Below are 23,500 nucleotides of genomic sequence, written 5' to 3'. Positions count from 1 at the left end.
AAAACTAGACTTCTTAACCCTTGTATCCCTTTATAATAGTGTTGTAACCATCTGTACCCAAGTGTACCCTTTGTAACCCCTGTACCCTGTGCTTCAGCTCTCTTGTTATATTTTTTAACTTAGAAAAAAACTAGACTTCTAAACCCTTGTATCCTTTTATAATAGTGTTGTAACCATCTGTACCCAAGTGTACCCTTTGTAACCCCTGTACCCTGTGCTTCAGCTCTCTTGTTTGATTTTTCAACTTAGAAAATCTTGGCTTCAGAACCCTTGTATCCCTTTATAATAGTGTTGTAACCATCTGTACCCAAGTGTACCCTCTGTAACCCCTGTACCCTGTGCTTCAGCTCTCTTGTTTGATTTTTTAACTTAGAAAAAAACTAGACTTCTAAACCCTTGTATCCCTTTATAATAGTGTTGTAACCAGCTGTACCCAAGTATACCCTTTGTAACCCCTGTACCCTGTGCTTCAGCTCTCTTGTTTGATTTTTTAACTTAGAAAAAAACTAGACTTCTAAACCCTTGTATCCCTTTATAATAGTGTTGTAACCATCTGTACCCAAGTGTACCCTTTGTAACCCCTGTACCCTGTGCTTCAGCTCTCTTGTTAGATTTTTTAACTTAGAAAAAAACTAGACTTCTAAACCCTTGTATCCCTTTATAATAGTGTTGTAACCAACTGTATCCAAGTGTACCCTTTGTAACCCGTGTACCCTCTGCTTCAGCTTTGTTTTTATAATTTAGTTTACAAAAGCACTACAGAATATCTACTTTCATTTTCAGTAGGAATATATAGCGTACCCTTTTTGTAACCTTTTGTCCATACATTTCATAAGGATGTACCCTAGGGTACAAAAGTATCACCTAAAAACGCAGTACCAATTTCTTGCCATATCTATGTAAGAAAGCACAAAACAGCGTAATCGCTGTACATAATCCGAGTTGCTCCTAAATAGGATGTTTTCGAGGCGGTCCGCGCTCTGGGTATAAAGAGGTCACCATTTTCTGCCTCCGGTTATCTCCCTGTTGCCGGTGTGTTGTTGTGGAATTCGGATTTTATTTCAGATTACGGTAAGCCATGTTTTTTTCCTTCGCTCATTATTTTTTCAGTTGAGATCTAAACTTTACTTAGCATAGGAAGTGTTTTAGTGCAGCTATGCAATGAATATTTCTGCTTTAGGCTTTCAGTGTTTTTTCTAAAGATGACTGAACTACTATTCATATTTGAAGAGTCGCTTCCTTATAGCACCAGAAACTGTTTTTGCGATATTATACTGTTTTAAGAACAATAATCATGAACGGTGATTAATTTTTTCAATTATCGGCCCAGATATGGTTATGTTAAGTCACTAGATTTAGTTGCGTTTTTTGATGACATGCATAGCTGTTGCTATTTTCGTAGCATATTTTTTAACTATTTTCAAGTTTCTTTATAACTTTCCTGTTTGGTTTTCTGCTTTTTATCTGCCCTTCCGATTTTTTAGCTAACCTGAGTTGAAGGCTCAAGTGAGCTTTTCTGATCAAAATTTGTCAGTCGTCTGTTGTCGTTGTCGCCGTTGTCTTTTTACATTTTCATCTTCTGGCCAAGGGCTAATTTCAACCAAAGTAAATTAAGTTGCCACAAAATATCCTTAGGTGAAAGGGATTCAAGTTAATTCAAATGAAGGGCCATGTCCTTATTCAAGGGGTGATAATTCAGAAAAAGTGAAAATTTGGTTGTATGTTTTGAAAATCTTCTCAAGAACAACTGTGTCAGGAAAGTTAAAGTTTTTATAGAAACACCCTCAGGCAGGGTTCGACACTAACTTTTTAAGGCTTTAGTCCAACCGGACTAGTGTTTCATTACTTTTACTAGTCCGCACGCGATTTTATTAGTCCGTCCAAAAAAAAAACATCAATGTTTTTTAACATTAATTTAACATGACAATTAATATACGTATTATTTTTTTTAAATAAACAAATTATTTACGTGAAAAATATTATTTCACAGATTTAATGAAATCTCGCAATCAGCAAGTGAGATCGTATTCCCGATCTCTTTTTTTTTTCCTCTACATTACATTCAAAACATCCAACATCTTTCTTAAAAGTGTCCAACTAAATCATGATCGCTAAAACCTTATACTTCATATCGATCAGTCGAAAAATTAAGCGCTGAATTGACCCAGCATTGCGTAACTACCCGCCAAAAGCTACAAATCTAAAAATACACGCGGGGTTTTCCAGTAAAAGTTGTCGAGATCGGACATCGGTATTTTATTCATATTGTTTTTCAGAAATTTTTATTGGTCCGTTTAGACTAATTAGCCACATATTTTATTGGTCCGAATGAAAATGTACTAGTCTGAGACTAACAGACTAACGTTATTGTCGAACCCACAGGGGCTTGCTCCTGGCGTGTAATAATTATTTATTAATAATTAAATTAAATATTAATTGGAGCCTCTACAATACACTTAATCCAAACTCGCTCTTTAGGACAGTTGATAAGTACGGAAAAGAAAAACACATTCGAAAATCTCGGGGTTTTTCAACTAGTTAACACAGCTCTAGTTATATAAATTTGAAAAAACCGCGTTCCAATTCCGTATTCGAATGTAAAACGCCGAGGTTACTTTCGTTTTCTGTCCCTATCAACTGTCCTAAAGAGCGAGTTTGGATTATTATTAGTCTGAAATGTGTATTGTAGAGGCTCCAAGGGGAAAATTTAAGCATCATGTCCTAGAAGAATCATTACTTGACAGATCCGAGGCGGTGAGTCAGTAACATACGGGAAAATATAACGAAAACAGAGGTTGAAGCGAGGAAGGGGTCCAAAATGGCGTCCTCCCTTGTGTAGTTTTAGTATTACCATATATGATTTTTTTTTAATAAATAATTATTACACGCCGTGAGCAAGCCCCTGTGCCTGGGGTAAGGACAGGGCCACAATTGTTGAACGTAGTTTTGCAAAGAAATATATTGGGAAATTTTTTTAAAATCTTATGAACCACTATATGCCTTGAAAAATAAAACTTATATGGAAACATCCTCAGATAGTGTAGATTCAAGTTTGTTCAAATAATGACCCCAGGGGTAGGGCGGGGCCACATTGGCCGATCTAGGTTTTACATAGAAATATATAGGAAAATTTTTTAAAAATCTTCTTCTCAAGAACCACTGTGCCAGGAAAAATATAACTTTTAAGGAAGCATCGTTAGGTAGTGTTGATACTAGTTTGTTTAAATCATGACCCCAAGGGGGTAGGATGGGGCATCAATGGCCATTCAAAGTTTTACAAAGAAATATATAGGAAAATTCTTTAAAACCTTCTTCTCAAGAATAGCTAAGGCATGAATGATCATATTAAATGGGAACATCCTCATATAGTGCAGATTCAGGTTTATTCAATTCATGATCACGGGGGGTAGGGCGAGCTTCAATGATCAAAGTTTTATAAATCTTCTTGCAACTGTGCCAGGAAAAATGAAACTTTTAAGGAAGCATCCTTAGGTAGTGTTGATACTAGTTTGTTTAAATCATGACCCCCAGGGGGTAGGACGGGGCCACAATGGCCAAAAGTTTTACATAGAAATATTTTGGAAAATTCTTTAAAAATCTTTTTCTCAAAAACCACTGTGCCAGGAGAAATGAAAGTTTTAGGGAAGCATCCTCAGGTAGTTTTGATACAAGTTTGTTCAAATCATGACCCCGTGGGATAGGACGGGGCCACAATGGCTGTTCAAAGTTTTACATAGGAATATATGAGATAATTGTTTAATAATCTTCTTCTCAAGAACAACTGTGCCAGGAAAAATGAAACTTATATGGAACGTACATCTTTAGATAGTGTAGAGTAATAAACTGATTTCTGCTTTTTTACAAGTTACAGTGCTCAGGCGAATGATTTGGCTCATGGGCCTCTTGTTAAAATTGTTCAGAGATAGATCGTACTACCATTGGGTTTAATAGAATGCTGACACGGAAATGCTGATTTCAATTAGAAATTTAAGTGGTTTGTCAAGATAGTTCGATGACTTGTGGAATTACCCTAGTCAAAGTGGAAGGCAGTTCTTTGGCAGTTTTTTAACCTTCACAGTTCAATGCTTTAGCAGTTTTTATACAGTTTACTAGCCTTCTTCTCTGTTGTTGGCTGAAGGTTTTTGCATGCTAATCATTAGCCAGTTTATTAGCAGTCCACCATTTAAGCAGTTGCTAAGCAGTTCATTAGCAGTATCTAAGCAGTTGCTAAGCAGTTTCCTTGGCAGTATCTTAGCAGTCAATAGGAAGGTTAAGGTGAACTGCTTAAAAACTGCTAAGCAACTACTATAGGCAGTTTCCTTTGCTATACTTATATGGAAATGACTCCACCTACATATAAGTATGAAAATATACGAACTGCTTAAAAACTGGTAAGAAACTGGTATAAGCAGTTTTCTTGTCTACTTATAAGGAGATAAATCCACCCATATATGAATATGAAAATGCATAAAATTTATGCTTCTAGGGTGATTTATTCATAAAAATAACATTACAGATGGGAATTTAGCTTAGTACATGTATTGTGCAGATGAATAAACATCATTTTTTAAGGATTTCATTTTCCACTCCATTATGAGGAATGCTAAGACTAAGACTGTTAGAAACTGCTTAAAAACTGCCATAAAACCTCCAGACTGCCTAATAACTGTTTATAAACTGCTTAAATAAGCAGTTCACTTTGACTTGGGTAAATATAGTTTCTTAAAAGTTCAGCCTTCCCTCAAACAAATTTATTTCGCAAGTTACCATAGGTGTCCATTTTACCAGTTACGAATAAGCTGACGGGTTCCGGATACCCCAGAGGTTCTTATTCAATTCAACCCTAAATTAAAAAAAAACATCCCAGACGTTATCCATTGGCACATCTAAGAAAAGTTAAATTAATTGCTTACCAATAAATTATTTGTATTTCCAAAGGTTTAAGAGAAACTATGGGTACTATGGGCACTGAACTCATTTTAATGATACCCCACGCTTCCCTTTGGATTATTTAAGACAAAGTCCATGTTTTACTCTGGTAGACACGAAATAAGTGTCAGATGAAATAGTTTAATAAAAGGTCACAATGTAATAAAGAATATGTGAAGTTATCATTAAATCTTATTCAGTGGTATAGGGGGAATTGCGGATAACAGATGGATATACCTTTCAATATTACATTATGTTGGAGGTTTTCAGACCCAGGAGGTTGGGGATTTTTTTTTTTTTTTTACAGTTGAAGCTGAATGACTTCTAGTTTATCTGGAAAGTCTAATTTTAATTATTTTATCAGTCTAGTTCTGTTTATAGCATTTCTCTTTGAAATTTAGCCCTTTCTTAAGACAAACTTTACAAACAGTGCAATCCACACAAATTTTTTTAAGAATATTGTTATGAGATGTTTGTTCTTTTGTAGAGTGTTCACCAAAAATTAGTTTTATCATTATGTTTCAAAGACTTGTCATATATATTAACAAACACCATTTTCCTTTAATATTTGGGATAAAACATTTCTGATATTTGGGATAAAACATTTGTGATGGACCTATGTAATTTTTAAATCTCATTCGTCTGTCTGTCAGTCTGTCCGTTCATCACGAGAAACTTTTTCAATGCCCATAACTTTTGATTTAGTGGAGCTATGACTTCATATTTTACATGTATATTGCTTGTGATAAGACCTTAATTTGGGTATCACCATGCAAATTTGACGAAGTGACCTTGGAGTTTGAACCACTTTTACATAAAAATTCCAAACTTTTACTTTGGCCATAACTTTTGAATGTTAAATACTATGACTTTCATTGGATTCCAAGAACTTTGACCTTTTGACCTTGACCTTTGAGATTTCCATACTTATGAAAAAACTTTGTTTGACCATAACTTTTGAACGGTGCGGGCTTGGGCTTTCATACTTCATATGTATAATTCTTGTGAGAAGACCTTTCATTGGATCTAAGAACTTTAACCCTTTGAACTTGGAGTTTGGCCTACTTTTCATAAACATTGACCTTGGACACAACTTTTGAACAGTAGAAACTAGTACTTTCTTATTTCACATATATATTCTTTGAGGCAAGACCTTTCATTTGATATTAACAACCTCTACCTTTTGACCTTGACCTTGGATATTTTCCGTACTTATGAAAAAACTTGACCATAACTTTTGAATGGTAAGGGCTAGGGCTTTTATACTTCACATATGTAATCCTTGTGAGTCGTGAGAAGACTTTTCATTGTATACCAAGAACTTTGACCTTGACGTTCACGCAGTGATAATTTCTAAAGGGTGCACGATGTTTCGGGACCCCGACGTTTCGGGACCTGACTAATACGACGTTTCGGGACTAGCGACAAGATGGTTCGGGACTTGGGCAAAGACGGTTTGGGACTTGGGTTAAATTTTTCGGGATTTCAACAAATTATGGTATTATGGTGATATAGTATGTTTTATAAGTACACATAGCACGTAATATAAAATTATTTCAAGCTAAATCCGCATTATGATTTATTTATACATGTACGTAATTATAATTAAGTTGTATACATGTATATTACTGTCATAAAAATATACTTCAGTGTTTTATTCACAACAGACGAAGAAGAGTAAAACTTTATTATATTTATTTGGGGGGGGGGGGGCGAAATTGAATCATAATTTAGAAAAGATTTCTCACGTTGATGAAATTTATTTAAAATGATAATTTATAATATTTATTCAAGTGATCTCCAGCTACCGTCCAATATGTTTAAAACAACATGTCAGATAATTGTTAAAACAACAATTAGGATCTCTCACACCGACTGATACTGTACATAGGGAAGTGTTACTTGAAGGCGCCGCCGGTAATATTTTTTTGTAAATCTAAATACTTTATTTGAAGGAAAAGGTTGACTAACTATTGAGCATTCAAAATTCTTCAAGAGTTCGAAGTACTTCAGCCTTTTTGGAACATACATGTATTTTGACCAACTACTGCATACGTTCGACTATTCTCTGTTGAGAAGTTGATGGCTCGTTGAGGGGGAGTATTAAAACGAGACATCAACTTCTCAATAGAGAATAACGTCAGTCGACATTTTTTTTTTTATGTCGACATTATTTCAATGTGTTATAGACCTACTAAAATTCTTATATGTCATGCTAAACACGTACTGCATAATCTGATTCATGTTTCAAACAAATTTATTTCAAGTCCCGAAACGTGTTAACCCAAGTCCCGAAACGTGTTGGCCCAAGTCCCGAAACGTGTTGTGAGGTTCCGAAACGTCGGGGTCCCGAAACATCGCGGTCCCGAAACATCCAGAATTCATTTCTAAATAAGTGACATATGATTGGGTGTTCATATTAGATACTATTTGTCAACAAAAATGACATCTCACCCACAAAGACACTGAAAATGGGGGACCACAACTCTTTGAATTTGCTTGTTTTTATGGAGAAACATAAATATTCTGCTCTTCAACGCTGCATGTTTTCACATCCACTGATCCAACCTGATCTGACATTTTGGTGGCTTTCATTTTGTCAAATAGCCACTTGAATCTCTATTTCATTAATACTAAGAAAGGGTTTTATTGACCTGTATTGTTAAAATAATAGAAATGGAAATATTATGATATAATCAAATTATTGAAAACTATTAAAACAAAACGTGATGATAACATCTCTGTGGGGTATAATTTTCAGGGTTTTAGGAAATATCTTGGTTTTGGGGGGTTTGAATTCAAGGATGTAGAGTTGTTAAGTAGTTACGTATATGAAATTATATTTTTATCAACAGAGAATTTAGGTAAAATGCATTCCGTTGGGCCCTTGCACCAAACTGAATGCCTGATGCTGTAAGGTTGAAGGCAGACAGTTTAGTTCAATGGTCCAATAAAATGCATTTTACCTGAGAATTTTCTCAATAATTGTTTTATACCTTTCATTTTAATATTTCTATGTCATACGTGTACTGTCTTCCGTGATGTAACCTCAGCTCCATCATTTGAACACCAATGAAATATTGAGATTAAGCTTCATCCATTGTGTGACAAAAGCAGTCTGAAATCTCTTCGGTTTTCTTATTAGCAGAACATAATAAATTTAAAGATTTTTTTGCATTATAGATTGATATAGGTACAAATTTTTTAAACATGTGAAAGGTATAACAATGTACTATTTGTGGTGCGCATGAATCAGGGTTCTCCATTTTTGAAAATTTAACCATGGGGGGAAGCTGCGCGAAGACGAAATGTGACTGAAAACACGAATGTGTGACAGACATCCTAATCTTTATTAATCAATGATATGGTTTACATTTTTCTTTAACTTATTAACTTCTGTAACACAAAACGTTGAAATAACCAAAGAGAATATTTAAGCTAAAAAAATAAAAATTGTATTGAAATAAAAGGGATTATTATGTTATCTTACTTCAGAAATGTACCAAAATTTGCCCAAAACTGTAGTAACTTTTTGAAGGAATTTCATGAAAAACTTTTGATACATTAACCATGGCAATATTTTTCAGAAACAAATAATTATAAGAATTTTTGTAGCCTTTTGTATGAAACATTTTGTTTAAATATGACTAAAACTGAGGAATGGGTATAATAAGTATTCTTTTTTAATTTAAAGCACAGTGGAACATTTGGGTTTATGTCCCTTTTTTGTAAACGTTCTATTCTTCTAAATATTGCATTATTCATCTACATGGTCTAGTACACTACTTTTTTTACTTCTCCATATGTCCTTAGTGCTAAAAATAGCACCACGCGACGTTGCATAAAAACGGGAAGTAACTCTAAAACTTAGACACTTACGTACATTTTATCAGAATGATAAGAAGCTTAAACTTTTAATACAGAACATGGGATATTGATTTAATACAGTGGGGAGGATTCTGGAATATGAAATTTTGAGAGAGTATTTTTTTTTGTACAGAAACTTAAATCAGAAGCATGAAGATTATCATTCTTTTACTCGTAATTGTCATATTTTATAAACCCGTTATCTTATCATGTGGTGAACATGTTGAAGTTCCCCAAAATTATTAACAAATTATTAACATGTGTACAGGATAATTGAATCTCAATAAATTAATCATCAGCTGATTGACTCTCCATAGTCACGCTTCACAGCATAGCTAGTAGCCGATTATTGACAGTGTTTTAGCACAACCAGACGGAGTGGCTTTCTCTCGAGGCATGCCTTGTGCATGGCAGTCTTAGTATAAACACAATTATCTACTCAAGTCATTAAAAATTAGGGTCAGGACTGAAACGCAGTTTAAATTTATAATCATGGCGGCCGCTGATTTTAACCATGGTGCAGCACGTTTAATCATCACGCACATAAATTTAACCATGGCGGGCCGCCATGGTAAAACCCCTTGTGGAGAACCCTGGCATGAATTGATGGGATTTCTAAACAATGAAAATGAAGCCGTCATAAACTTTGTTATTAATATGTTTCACTGTATGTTGGAAATAGTTATAAATACTTTACATCATATGGTTTATTAATTAAAATATTTTGATTTTAGGTTATCATTAAGATATTGCTTAACCATGGCGTCTCCTGCTAAGAAGTTCAAAAGTGATACGGTAAGTTACTTAGTCTACAATATATAAGTTAATGTTTTTAGTGTACAGATAAATAATTTTCTGTATCAATTTTTGTGTTTGATGAACGATATATTGTAAATGTATTATATTAAGTGTACACAATTTTTGGTGGAAATTGATTTTTTGAACACAAATTAATAGCGTAGATTAGATTCAGGGTTCTCCACATTTGAAAATTTAACCATGGAGGAAGCTGTCCGAAGGCGAAATAAGACCGAAAACAAGAATGCCTGTTAGACCTTCTAACCTTCATAATCAATGATTAATTTCACAAAACTTAACCACTGCAACACAAAAAGTTGAAATAACCAACACATTTTTTGTTAAGCTAAAAAAAAAAATAAGATTAAAAAGGACTATTTATGTTACTTTACTAATGTACAAAAATTGGACCAAAACTGTATGAACGTTTTGAAGGAATTTCAAAAAATGATACAGTAACCATGGCAACATTATTCAGAACCTGATATACAGAATTTGATGTTGCCTGTTGTATGAAACGTTTTATTTAGATATGAGCAAAACTGATGGATGGATAATATTTTGAAAATAAGTTAACAGACATACAAACAAACAGACAAACAAACAGCGACATCTTTTTCTACATGTTGATTTTTTCGCCGAGTTTCTTCCATTGTTTACTTCTCCACGTGCCCAAGTGTTCAAAATAGCTCCACACGACGTTTCGTTAAAATGGGAGGTAACTCTAAAATATGACTGTGATAAGCGATTTACATTTTATCAGAAAGATAATATTAAAAGTTTATGCATAAAAACAGAGCATGGGTTGATTAAATAGAAAGAAATTTTGAAAGGCTTAATTTTTCTGGAAACAGAAACTTGATTCATATGCTTGTCAATTATCATGTTGTTACTGATCGTTATGTCATCTGTTGTAAATCTGTCATAAGCTTACAGTGAACACGATGGAATTCCCCAAAATTACAAGTGTACAGGAAAATTTAGTCTCAAGATATATTGATCATCAGCTGATTGACTCTCCATTGTTACGCTTCACAGCATAGTTGCCGGTCAACGACCGTGTTTGTTTAGCACAGCCCACTTTATCTCATTGTATATGGCACTCGTAGTACAAACACAATTAACTACTCAAGTCATTAAAAAGTATGTGCCAATACAGAAATGCAATAAAAATTTAATCATGGCGGCCGCCAAATTTGACCATGGCGCAGCTCGTTTAACCATGGCGCACATAAATTTAATAATGGCGGGCCGCCATGGTAAAACCCCCTTGTGGAGAACCCTGTGATTTAGTGCATTTCTTAATCTGCTTATTTATGTGTATAAGTGCAAGACATTTAGCGTTGTACTTGAATTAGCGGAAGTTTCTCTCCACCAAAAGTGCTAAAAAGAATACACAGCCAAATGTAATACATTTTCAGTATGTTGCTGTTGTTATTCAAAATACATTTAAGATGGCATAAATGCTGCAGTTGGTATTATAAGTTTCATTTCAATATTCTGGCTTATATTAGCACATACGTGTGGTTAAAGCTATGATCTTTACTTTTACTTTACTACGAACAATAAATGTTGCTTTGGTTTCTAAATATATTCATTTCTGATGAAAACTTTATAAATAGAACTTTAATACAATGTTGGGAAGGATAATTATAGGAGAAGAAAATAATAATTGCTGTACTTTGTTGTGGTAAATATTAAAAGGGTGACAAATTTATTTTCAATTTGAAGTTTACTGTAAGAGAGAAGTGTTGATTTGACAGTGATGCTACATTTTGTAAATTAATACAGGTAACTCTCGATACCTCGAAGTCCGGGGGACCGAAGGAAAACTTCGAGAGATCAAGAGTTCGAGTTTTCAAGAGTCCGGAATTTTCCGGGTTTGTTAACAGGTTTTAAAATTAGTCTTACCGGATGTATTGATTTTAATGCAGTGCTAACTTTTACACGTGGTTTTTATAAAACAGCGATATTTTTAAGTGATTTAGATGAATATTTCATTAAACTAAGTAAAGCAAAAAAAATGTATATCGTCATTTCAAGTATATTTATTTATTTATTCTTTGTAATACGGACATCATACTACGCATTCGTTGTATGAAAACGACATTTTACAGCGTCGTACATAGCATTGACTATTCCAAACATGATCATTGAATGCAGTTCTGTAAGTATTTGTCCAATAATAGTCGTCATATCGACAATGAGGCTGTTTCTGCTTTTTCATATTTCGTTTAACTTTGACACTGACTCAAAATAAAAATTAAATTAGTGTTTCGTCTTTAAATCAATTACTACTTTTCACGGACACTGCGCCTCTAAATTATCGTAAGACAGTCGATGATAATTATTTTAATAGCATATAGGCAAAATATGATTAATTATAAATCAATTATCACCTTGCAGCATAGTGTCACCTGAATAAACATCCCGTTCCTCGAGACCCGCGTCTTCTGCCTGGGGCCATTTAAATGTCCAGGTAAAGGTGTTAATTATGTAACCTGGTGTACACATAGCCACTTCGAGGTATCGAGGGTAAATTCTGATAGAATATGCATAACGGGACTGCATTTTGACTTCGAGGGATCAAGGGTTTCGAGAGATCAAGAGTTCGAGATATCAAGAGTAAATTTGCTTAGTTGTATAGGAGAAAAATTCGGGACCGGAGACTCACTTCGAGCGATCAAGAACTTCGAGAGATCGAAGTTCGAGCCATCAAGAGTTACCTGTATATTAAGTTTACCACTTTACTGTGAGATAGGGCTTTCATATTAAAACATATATTATTGTTACGAGATCTGTCTGAAAACACTTATTTTTTAACCTCGTGATCTCAATTTTGCTCTTGATTTTCAAACCATGCTTATATATTGTCTTTTGGAAGAGAAGACAGGCTTTCATATTAAGGCCCAAATATAGATATTGTTTATTTCCTCTTGGCTGACTGACTAATGAAAATTAGCCAGACTCTGATGATTGCGATTAGGAACTGAATTATTTGTTAGACAGCATGGTAGTTGGTGATATATGTATGAGATATATATATATATATATATATATATATATTGTTTTTTCTTGATGTATGTTTTGACTTCCATGTTTATAAATGGAGAAAATTACTGTGAGTTTATCAGAGAATTTAGTTTTAAGCCTGACTTGCACACTGTACATGAGAAAACTCATCATGCAGTTTTAGATATTTTTGTTTTAAAGTTGTGAAAATCAAAATTGTAAGATATGGCCACACCAATTTGCAAAATATTATATAGTTCTTTGGATTTTCAAAAATAAAAATTGAGGTGAGCAAGCCAAAATAATATTACAAATATTATTTTTCATTTCGGGTTTCAATTAAATTATGAGGAATCGAATAGAATTATGAGGAATCGAATATAATTAATGTAGGTGGCAAAATTTTTTACTTTCTTCTCTTTTTCCTATTATTTTTTTGGGAGAGAATACGTTTTTGATGTACTCATAAGACGTGAAAACATACTATCTTTTGTTGTCGTAACATTCCAATTTAGATGTAGCTTCATTTCTACAAATTTTCTGTTTAATTCTTCGCTAATTGTTAAGGTCATGTTTCAAAATCACAATTGCATCGCTTTTTGATTTTTCTTTAATTTTTATTGAAAATATATCGTCAATATTTACTTAACCTTGTGTGTATTTATCATATGTTGATGATGTTCTCTTTATTGTTTCATCAAACAAATTACTGAATAAGCTTCAAATATCTCCTCTACCTCAACTGGCTGTGTATAGAACTATTTAGAAACAATGTTTTTAACAATATATTGTACACAGGGGTGTTCAATTAAAAAAAAAAAGAAGTACTCTCGCAATTGGGCTATTGGAAGCTTTTAAATTACTAGCCCCAAGTAAAACGTTACTTGTCCAGATATAGGGGCAAAAATTTAAATAAATACCAGTGTTGAGAAGAAAAATTAATTGCTGGAAAAGTCCTTTCAGTTGTGGTGTGGTAGGGTTAGGGCCAGTAAACACGGTAATTATAAGGCTTGCCTTATAAGTTTAAAATTGTATGTTTTGCAGGACATAGTTTCTCCTGTCCACATGCTAAGGCTATTAAGACTTACAATATCATAACATTTACATAAATTCCGTGTACGTGTTTTTATTATATTAATATTAGCTAGGACTTTGAAATAGTTTTTACCGACCATTCCATCCACACTTCTTAACAAAGAAGAGGAGGTTAGCTGAAGTATTTGCGGATATTTTCATTATGACATTTTCGAATATACTTTCTTCAAAAATCAACATGTATGGTTTTATAAAAATAGATTGATCTTTGGGTAAATGGTTTTCATCGGTTAAGAAATAAATGTCAGCTATAAGTCTTGTATTAAGAAATAGAGTAGTGTTCTAATCCAAAGTTAGACTTTTAAGACTCCAAAACACGTGTATTAAGAGTGTACACGCGGTAAGGCTAGAACTTAAGTTACATGACTTATGAGGCATAAGCCTTACCGTGTGTACCAGCCCTTAAACATCTGGATATTCTGCAGGAAATGAAGCTTAGGCATTTCTAGGTCAAGCATTGTTTACTATGAGTCTACCATTATAGTGCAAATTTGTGCAAATGACAAAAGGTAACTGGAGATAGGTAAGGGTTTGATTTTTAGCTCTACTGGTCAGAGACCAGAAGAGCTTATGCGATAGTAAGGTGTCCGGCGTCCGTCCGTCTGTCTGTCTGTCTGTCTGTCTGTCTGTCCGTCTGTCTGTAAACAATTTTTCAAAATGCTACTCCTCCTACAGTTTTGGTCTGATTTCAATATAACTTGGCACACAGGTAGACTACACTAAGATACATAATCTAGTGCATTGGTTTTTGATTTGGATGAGCGGTGTTGCCATGGTTACTAAAAATAGAAATTTCTGTGAAATTCCTTTAAAACCCTACTCCTCATACAGTTTTGGTCTGATTTCAGTATAACTTGGCACACAAGTAGACTACACTAAGATACATAATCTAGTGCATCGGTTTTTGATTTGGATGAGCGGTGTTGCCATGGTTACTAAAAATAGAAATTTCTGTGAAATTCCTTTAAAACGCTACTCCTCATACAGTTTTGGTCTGATTTCAATATAACTTAGCACACAAGTAGACTACACTAAGATACATAATTTAGTGCATCCGTTTTTGATTTGGATGAGCAGTGTTGCCATGGTTACTAAAAATAGAAATTTCTTTGAAATTCCTTTAAAACCCTACTCCTCATACAGTTTTGGTCTGATTTCAATATAACTTGGCAAACAAGTAGACTACACTAAGATACATAATCTAGCGCATCGGTTTTTGATTTGGATGAGCGGTGTTGCCATGGTTACTAAAAATAGAAATTTCTGTGAAATTCCTTTAAAACCCTACTCCTCATACAGTTTTGGTCTGATTTCAATATAACTAAGCACACAAGTAGACTACACTATGATACATAATCTAGTGCATCGGTTTTTGATTTGGATGAGCGGTGTTGCCATGGTTACTAAAAATAGAAATTTCTGTGAAATTCCTTTTAAACGCTACTCCTACTACAGTTTTGGTCTGATTTCAATGTGATTTGGCATACAAGTAGACTCTATTAAGATTCATAATTTAGTGCATCGGTTTTTGATTTGGATGAGCGGTGTTGCCATGGTTACTAAAAATAGAAATTTCTGTGAAATTCCTTTAAAATGCTACTCTTCCTACAGTTTTGGTCTGGTTTCAATATAACTTGGCACACGAGTAGTCTACACTAAGATACATAATTTAGTGCATCGGTTTTTGATTTGGATGAGCGGTGTTGCCATGGTTACTAAAAATAGAAATTTCTTTGAAATTCCTTTAAAACCCTACTCCTCATACAGTTTTGGTCTGATTTCAATATAACTTGGCAAACAAGTAGACTACACTAAGATACATAATCTAGCGCATCGGTTTTTGATTTGGATGAGCGGTGTTGCCATGGTTACTAAAAATAGAAATTTCTGTGAAATTCCTTTAAAACCCTACTCCTCATACAGTTTTGGTCTGATTTCAATATAACTTAGCACACAAGTAGACTACACTAAGATACATAATCTAGTGCATCGGTTTTTGATTTGGATGAGCGGTGTTGCCATGGTTACTAAAAATAGAAATTTCTGTGAAATTCCTTTTAAACCCTACTCCTACTACAGTTTTGGTCTGATTTCAATGTGATTTGGCATACAAGTAGACTCTATTAAGATTCATAATTTAGTGCATCGGTTTTTGATTTGGATGAGCGGTGTTGCCATGGTTACTAAAAATAGAAATTTCTGTGAAATTCCTTTAAAATGCTACTCTTCCTACAGTTTTGGTCTGGTTTCAATATAACTTGGCACACGAGTAGACTACACTAAGATACATAATTTAGTGCATCGGTTTTTGACTTCTATGAACGATGTTGCCATGGTTACTAAAAATAGAAATTTCTGTGAAATTCCTTCAAAATGAAATTCCTCCTACAGTTTTGGTCTGGTTTCAATATAACTTGGCACACAAGTAGACTACACTATGATACATAATTCAGAGCATCAGTTTTTTTATTTTGATGAACGATGTTGCCTTGGTTACTAAAAATAGAAATTTCTGTGAATTTCTTTTAAAACGCTACTCCTCCTTCAGTTTTTATTTGATTTCAATTTAACTTGGCACACAAGTAGACTATATGAAGATATATAATTCTATTTATTGCTGCATGTTGCAAAGTTTCGAATCCAAGTGCTACTTTTTCTTTGTTACATGTATATGTACAGACCAGTAGAGCTACAGTCTCATCAGAGACTTCTGGTTCAATAATATCAGGGGTACCTATTTCTTGTCTGCGACTCCTCCTTTACCACTGAATGAAATTTAATGATACTGAGTTATCATTGTGTGAGGTCAATGCTCACAGAACCTCTAGTTTTTTTTAGCTCTACTGGTCAGAGACCAGAAGAGCTTATGCGATAGTAAGGTGTCCGTCGTCCGTCTGTCTGTCCATCTGTCTGTAAACAATTTTTCAAAACGCTACTCCTCCTACAGTTTTGGTCCGATCTCAATATAACTTGGCACACAAGTAGACTACACTAAGATACATAATTTAGTGCATCGGTTTTTGATTTCGATGGACGGTGTTGCCATGGTGACTAAAAATAGAAATTTCTGTGAAATTCCTTAAAAACGCTACTCCTCCTACAGTTTTGGTCCGATTTCAATATAACTTGGCACACAAGTAGACTACACTAAGATACATAATCTAGCGCATCGGTTTTTGATTTTGTTGGACGGTGTTGCCATGGTTACTAAAAATAGAAATTTCTGTGAAGTTCCTTTAAAACGCTACTCCTCCTACAGTTTTGGTCCGATTTCAATATAACTTGGCACACATGTAGACTACACTAAGATACATAATTTAGTGCATCGGTTTTTGATTTTGATGGACGGTGTTGCCATGGTTACTAAAAATAGAAATTTCTGTGTGAAGTTCCTTTAAAAGCTACTCCTCCTACAGTTTTGGTCTAATTTCAATATAACTTGGCACACTAGTAGACTACACTAAGATACATAATTTGTTGCATCGGTTTTTGATTTCGATGGACGGTGTTGCCATTGTTACTAAAAATAGAAATTTCTGTGAAATTCCTTTAAAACGCTACTCCTCCTACAGTTTTGGTCTGATTTCAATATAACTTGGCACACATGTAGACTACACTAAGATACATAATTTAGTGCATCGGTTTTTGATTTTGATGGACGGTGTTGCCATTGTTACTAAAAATAGAAATTTCTGTGAAATTCCTTTAAAACGCTACTCACCCTACAATTTTGATCTGATTTCAATATAACTGGCACACATGTAGACTGCACTATCATACATAATTTGTTGCATTGGTTTTTGATTTTGATGAACAGTGTTGCCATTGTTACTAAAAATAGAAATTTCTGTGAAATTACGTTAAAACGCTACTCCTGCTACAGTTTTAGTCTGATGGTTACTTAAAGTAGAATTTTTTGTGAAATTCCCATAAAACGTTACTCCTCCTACAATTTTGGTCTGATTTCAATCTAATTTGGCACACAGTTAGAATACACTACGATACATAATATGCATTTCTGTTTTTTTTTTTATTTCGGTGAATGGTGTTGTCATGGTTACTAAAAATAGAAATTTCCGTGAAATACTTTCAAAACGCTACTCCTCCTACAGTTTTCGTTTGATTTCAATTTAACTTGGCACAGAAGTAGACTACATTAAGATACATAATTCTATTTATTGTTGCATGTTGCAAAGTTTCAAATCCAAGTGGTACTTTTCTTTTGTTATACGTACCGACCAGTAGAGCTACAGTCTCATCAGAGACTTCTGGTTTACTTTAGAGTTGGGGCTAATGTTAGGCTGCCAGGGTCAGATTATGTGTTAGGGTTGAGCATGGGTCCATAATGTGTTATTGAAGTTCCTCAATAATTAAGTTTTAAGAAGGCATGAATAAGTTTCATTTTCATCAAACTCTGATTTAGTTCAAACACAGATATTGTGAATTCACAGTTATAGCAAAGTTATCATTAATTCCCAGGTATATAAATTTAACAAATTTCTTACACGGATATAACGTACTATTACAGATATAAAGAATTACAGATATAACGAAGTAATTTCATAGGTACCAGTGGCTTCTGTTATAACTAAGGCGTTTTACTGTAATTTCTTACTGATAACAGTAAAGCTCACTCTCTACCATTGGCTCATACATTCACCTCTGTTGTTGGCTTGCGTATATCACAGTGATAAACACGAGAAATGATGCGTTTGTTTTAATTCATTACAATTCAATTTCTATGCTTATGTCTACGTTTTGAGATAGATATTCACTAAATAAATCAAGAACTATTAATTTAATTTGAAACAATCCTGCAAATATCATGTTTTATACATTATGTCAAAAATCTTGATGTGAGCCCATTGCAGAGGTGTCTGAGAGAGGAACGAACGACATTTACTCTGCATAGGAGATTGAGTAAAGCTGTGATTGTTCATATTTTTATAGAAGTATCTTTGTAAATTCAGATTTGTTAAAGTCATGTTGAACAGGGATAGGGACTGCTTAGTGCCTAAATGAAGGAGGAAAGTTTAAAATAGGAATAATCCTTGACATTTTTCATCTTTGGGAGCACTGGGCTTGAAAATTGAACACTCTTATCATGCTTATGGAAGCTTCTTGTTATAGTTTAAATTCAATTTTGAGCAAATCATGACCCCTGGGGCTAGGGTCAAGCCTTGATTGCTAATCAAAGTTCTGAGAGATATTACATATAAAAATTGTCTTTATATCTTCTGATTTTTCAGTTGTAAGAAATATTGCATGGAAATAATATGTTGTAAATTCTTCTGATTGTGCATTTTTACATGGAAGTGACCTCGGGTATTGTAGATTCAAGTTTGTTAAAGTCATGACTTTGTGGGTTACAGGAGAGTGGGCCTCAACGAGTGATGAAGGTTTTACGCAGAAATGATTTGAAAAATTTTTTGCTTTTATCTATATAGCCATTAGTTCAGAAAAGTGATGTGGACTCTTTGTGTTGAGATTTATAGAATTGGGATGGTTGATTATGAAAAATTTCCTCACAGGGAAAGTCCAGTATCAATGTTGAGGTAATTGGGAAAGGTTTTGTGAATTGTAATAGAATTATCAGTTGGGTATAATGGGTACGTATGGTTTTTTTTTTTAAGATAGTTAAGGTTTTTATTACATACAATTATTTACATTAATGATATTGATGCATGTATATTTACAAAAACCATATTAATGTATGTTACAATTCTGTGAAAGGTGTTATATTGAGGTATTATAATTCGATCCCTCTGATCTCAGCCAGGCCTGTTCAGTATCTTGCTATTTTGCTATAGATCGAGTTTATTGAATACCACGTACATGCCAAGCACAAGTTAATTAACAAGGAAAAATGTACAGATTTTTTTTTTTCATTTACTTTTAGGGTCCATTGCCAATCACTATCTATGTGGTTGAGGATGTATTGCAACGAAAGTACAGCAATGGTGGTGTTTATGGCACTACGTATGCTACAACCTCTGCAAATGATTTCAGAAGTATAACAGCCCTGATCTCTCATGAGAAGCACCTTCCCTTGCTCCAGTGTGGGAAGACTTATATTGCGCTCAAGTACATGTCCCTACAAGACGGATCGATTAAACTGGGACAGCAAACTGTGGTGAGTATAATCTGAACATGTATTACTGATAGTGCTGAAAAAATGATCGATAGCATTTGATTTGATTGACAGTTCATCTGCGTGTGGTACCTGATAACTTGAGTTTGTAAGGTTTGAAAGTTTATAATTGAATATACTGTAAAAGCACCAAGAGGTCAAATTTTCATGGTTTGAGAATTCCATCTGGGAGTTGATGTACTGGTTGAAGAATAGATCAATAGTAAAATGTGTCAAAAATTACATTTCGTGGTGGACATATTATTAGTAGGTGTATGTCTTCATACCTTGAAAACAAGGAGAATCATACCTTGATTTCATGAATATTGCTGTTATGTATGTGTCAGTGATATTACGTTTGGTGCAACTTGATGATATCACAATTAAGATAGTAAACTGCATTACTTTTCATTAGGAAAAAGGGGCTTAATTCCTAGCTCTTTTTTTCTTCATTGACTGTGACAGGGATCCAGAGAGGGAAAACATTTTTGATTGAGCTCAGACTGATAAATTTCCTTTAGTTTTTCTTTCAAACTGTGTCTTGATCTTTGGGAATTTCTCATGCTTTGCATTGAGTACAAAGTTCTAACACAATACACTATAAATTATAATGTGGAATACCTGTCTCCATTATGGAAGTAAAATTTTTCTATTTTTAGAATTTTGGAAAATTATTAGTTTGAATTTCTTTCTCCATTATTTATATACAGCTTATGCACACTAAGAGACCAGCCGAGCTGAAGGAAGATGTTGTGAAGGAGTTTTGTGAACCGCCAGTTATTGAGGAGCTGGGAAGGATTTCATCCTTCAACATCAAGCTGAGGGTGTCAGTGAAAGGAGAAGTCACTAAGGTGAGTATATATCATTTGGAGATCAAAAACATAGGGAAGACTCTCTTTAAAGTAATTGATGTGTAGTAAAACCATGGAAAAGCATGCATATGAATTGGGAAGCATTATCAAATAAATAAAATACTCTTTAAGAAAAGCTTAATGTAGAGAATGAGGTATATCAGAATTTCATTGAATCATTTGGTGTGTGAAACATCTCTATGTCTCCACAAGGCAGAAATATGTGAAATATAATCACAGTCATTATGAGTTCTCTATTTCAATTTTTTTTTTTTTGCATTATATGTTTAGGTGACTGATACCATCCATACCAATGGCACCAAGAGGAAGATAATGACGTTGTCTGATGGGAATGCCACAATTGAGGTCAAGTTGTGGGGAGACTTGGTTGACACGCAAGTGTTTGAGGGCTCTACTGTGGTTGTGACGTGTGTACACGTAGACGTATATCAGGAGAAGAGGTCTTTGAATTCGTCGGGAAGCACAACAGTAAAGGTATTCACATATTGAATGAAACGAAGAGTTGTGTTGTTTTTATAATAATAGCAAGCATTAAATGTTACAGGATTGTGATAAAAAGAAATGCAAATTATAATTAATGCAACTATTTCGATCTTCAATTGAAAACAATTAAGTTCAAATTTAACATTGTAGATTGCGGACAGTGAGGAAGAGTTCTCAGGCACAGTTAATGGAGTTTCGTTTGAAGAGTGAGTTATTATACCCATTTGTTCCTTTATAGATATGGAAGAATTGTTTCATTTTTAGAGGGGGACAGGTGACCCCATCTATTACTTTACTGTCAGAGCTTTGAAAACATAAGCCAAGATGATAACACATGAATTAAATCTATGCTATATCAAAGAGCGCAGAAATAGTTTTGATATAAATATAAACATTCTGTTATTTCTGTATCAAACTGTAGAGAGTGATATGAACTTTTTTTAAATCAAATTAATAGAGCATTTTGTAATTTCAATTCAAGTGTTAGTTTTCAAACTGTATTGTTTTTAATTAACAGATCCAATTCCTCCATCCTCCTGGATGACGAGTTTCTGGCTTGCTCCTCAGAACAATTGAGAGAGATCTTTCCTGGAGGGAATTTTGTTGAAAACTTGAAGGTGAAGGGGAGGAAGAGGAGATCAGTGATAATGTCAATGTAAGCAAAATTTTTATAATGATCATATACTGTGGAGTTAATGTTCAATATTCGGTGAAAGAGAAAAGAAAGAAATGGTGGAATAAAATGTTAATATTGATATTAAGAATGCAGTAGAATTTGTTGATGATTTAAGCAAATGGAAAGATTCATATATGTAATGGTAGAAATAGAGAGTTGAAATTGATTTTTGTGAAATGTTGCAGTGAGATGGAAGCAGAGTCTACTGGATGCAATGCTACGGAAGCAGAGCCTACCGTTCATAGTGGTGACGCAGAGCCTTCTGTTCATACTAGTGGGGTGGACGCTAAGCCATCAACTTGCAGTGGGGTGAATACAGAGCCAGACCTTTGCAGTGGAAGAAGCCTTCTAGAGGAGTTAGAAGCTATTTTGAACTGAACTACTGTGCTGTGAAAAACTTACATTACATGAAAAGGGCAGAAAATGATCTTCATCCTGTGTTAAATAGAGTCTGTGGTAGGTGTATTGTATATAGTTTTCTAATTTTACATTATGGCAAGAACTGCTCATTGTGTCTTTTTTTTGTACCTTGTATTAGAATGGTAATCACTTAAAGATTTTCTCAATTTTCTCAAGAGTTCCTTTCAACTATCATGAGAAAGAATTTCAAGTCCCTTTAAACTGTGTTATAATAGTTGTGATGTATGTGCATTCCAGTACATTGTAATATTTGTGCCAAATGGTTTTATTTATTTCAAAGTGGTTGTGATATCCAATTTCAAATATCCAAGTTCATTTCATATGTACCCTATTTATTTATTTCTAGTGCAAACCATATACAAGATTATATCTTGTATATAGTTGGAAAGGGAAGCAATGATTGTATAGTTTATTTCTGTCTCTTAGATTCTAGTTTAAGATTTCACTGAATGTGTTAAAAAGTTTTCTTGTTTTTTTATGAGTTGTATATTCTCTTTCTTTTTGTTTTAGATATGCTCATGTTTTCCTTTCCTTAATATTTGAAATATGTATGGTTCAATATCATATGACAAATGCTATTTTTCATGTGATCTACGAAAACCAACTTCATTTACAAATGTTTCATATTAAAGAGAGCAATGATTCATGAAAAGAAGGAGAGAACCTGTACATGTATTGTACATTTTGAAGGATGGAAGATTTTTTTATTAAATGATTTACAATTTTGCATACTGTTTCTTATGTTTCATTAGATGTCAATGGTAACAGTGCATGTATTTGATGCATATAATAGTATAGGACACCTGGCTCCTAGATCATGAAACAAACTTAGACTTAAGTCAAAATTTTCAATCACTTATAAAATATTAAAAAATTGTGAAATCTATTCCAAAATTGCAGATAACAACATTTCTGTCAATAAATATTGAAAAAGTATTTTAATTTTGGTGTGCTTGACTGCTACAACTTTTTATTATCAAATATAGATTTTGACTTAAGATTAAGATGTTTCATGATCCCAGGTCCTTGTTATCAATGGAAAAAATAATTACTTGTATCAATAATGGGTGATTCAGCTTAATTCTTATAAATAGATATAGTGAGTACAGCTCAATGAGAGTAGTATAAAATTGGTTAATTCCTTATGGGGTCTTAGTTGAATTTTATTCATGTCCAATGAGAATGACTGTCCTGAATTTTAAAGATATGATAATACAA

General features: G+C 33.8%; 1 protein-coding gene across 1 annotated transcript; it reads left to right on the top strand.

The window, feature by feature from the left end:
* Positions 1 to 9,529: 9,529 nt before the first annotated feature.
* On the top strand, positions 9,530 to 22,240 carry LOC133197843 (uncharacterized). Its single transcript, XM_061334032.1, has 7 exons — positions 9,530 to 9,591; positions 19,601 to 19,834; positions 20,542 to 20,682; positions 20,974 to 21,177; positions 21,337 to 21,392; positions 21,704 to 21,841; positions 22,048 to 22,240. The coding sequence occupies exons 1-7, from the start codon at positions 9,556 to 9,558 to the stop codon at positions 22,238 to 22,240; spliced, it is 1,002 nt and encodes a 333-aa protein (XP_061190016.1). The 5' UTR covers positions 9,530 to 9,555.
* Positions 22,241 to 23,500: the final 1,260 nt, after the last annotated feature.

Source organism: Saccostrea echinata, unplaced genomic scaffold (assembly GCF_033153115.1).
Source record: "Saccostrea echinata isolate AGI-Se365-2 ecotype Australia unplaced genomic scaffold, CSIRO_AGI_Sech_v1 ptg000032l, whole genome shotgun sequence".
NCBI classification, from domain to species: domain Eukaryota; kingdom Metazoa; phylum Mollusca; class Bivalvia; order Ostreida; family Ostreidae; genus Saccostrea; species Saccostrea echinata.
The sequence above is the reverse complement of the archived record's forward strand: the minus strand, read 5'-3'. Positions and strand labels throughout refer to the sequence as shown.

What these genes read in the sequence shown, in the direction of transcription:
- LOC133197843 (XM_061334032.1), top strand. Translation starts at nt 9,556, where the DNA reads ATGGCGTCTCCTGCTAAGAAGTTCAAAAGTGATACG. An exon ending in TGAAAGGAGAAGTCACTAAG is followed by an intron (nt 20,683 to 20,973) that starts GTGAGTATATAT and finishes TTATATGTTTAG; the next exon opens with GTGACTGATACCATCCATAC. An exon ending in AATGGAGTTTCGTTTGAAGA is followed by an intron (nt 21,393 to 21,703) that starts GTGAGTTATTAT and finishes TTTAATTAACAG; the next exon opens with ATCCAATTCCTCCATCCTCC.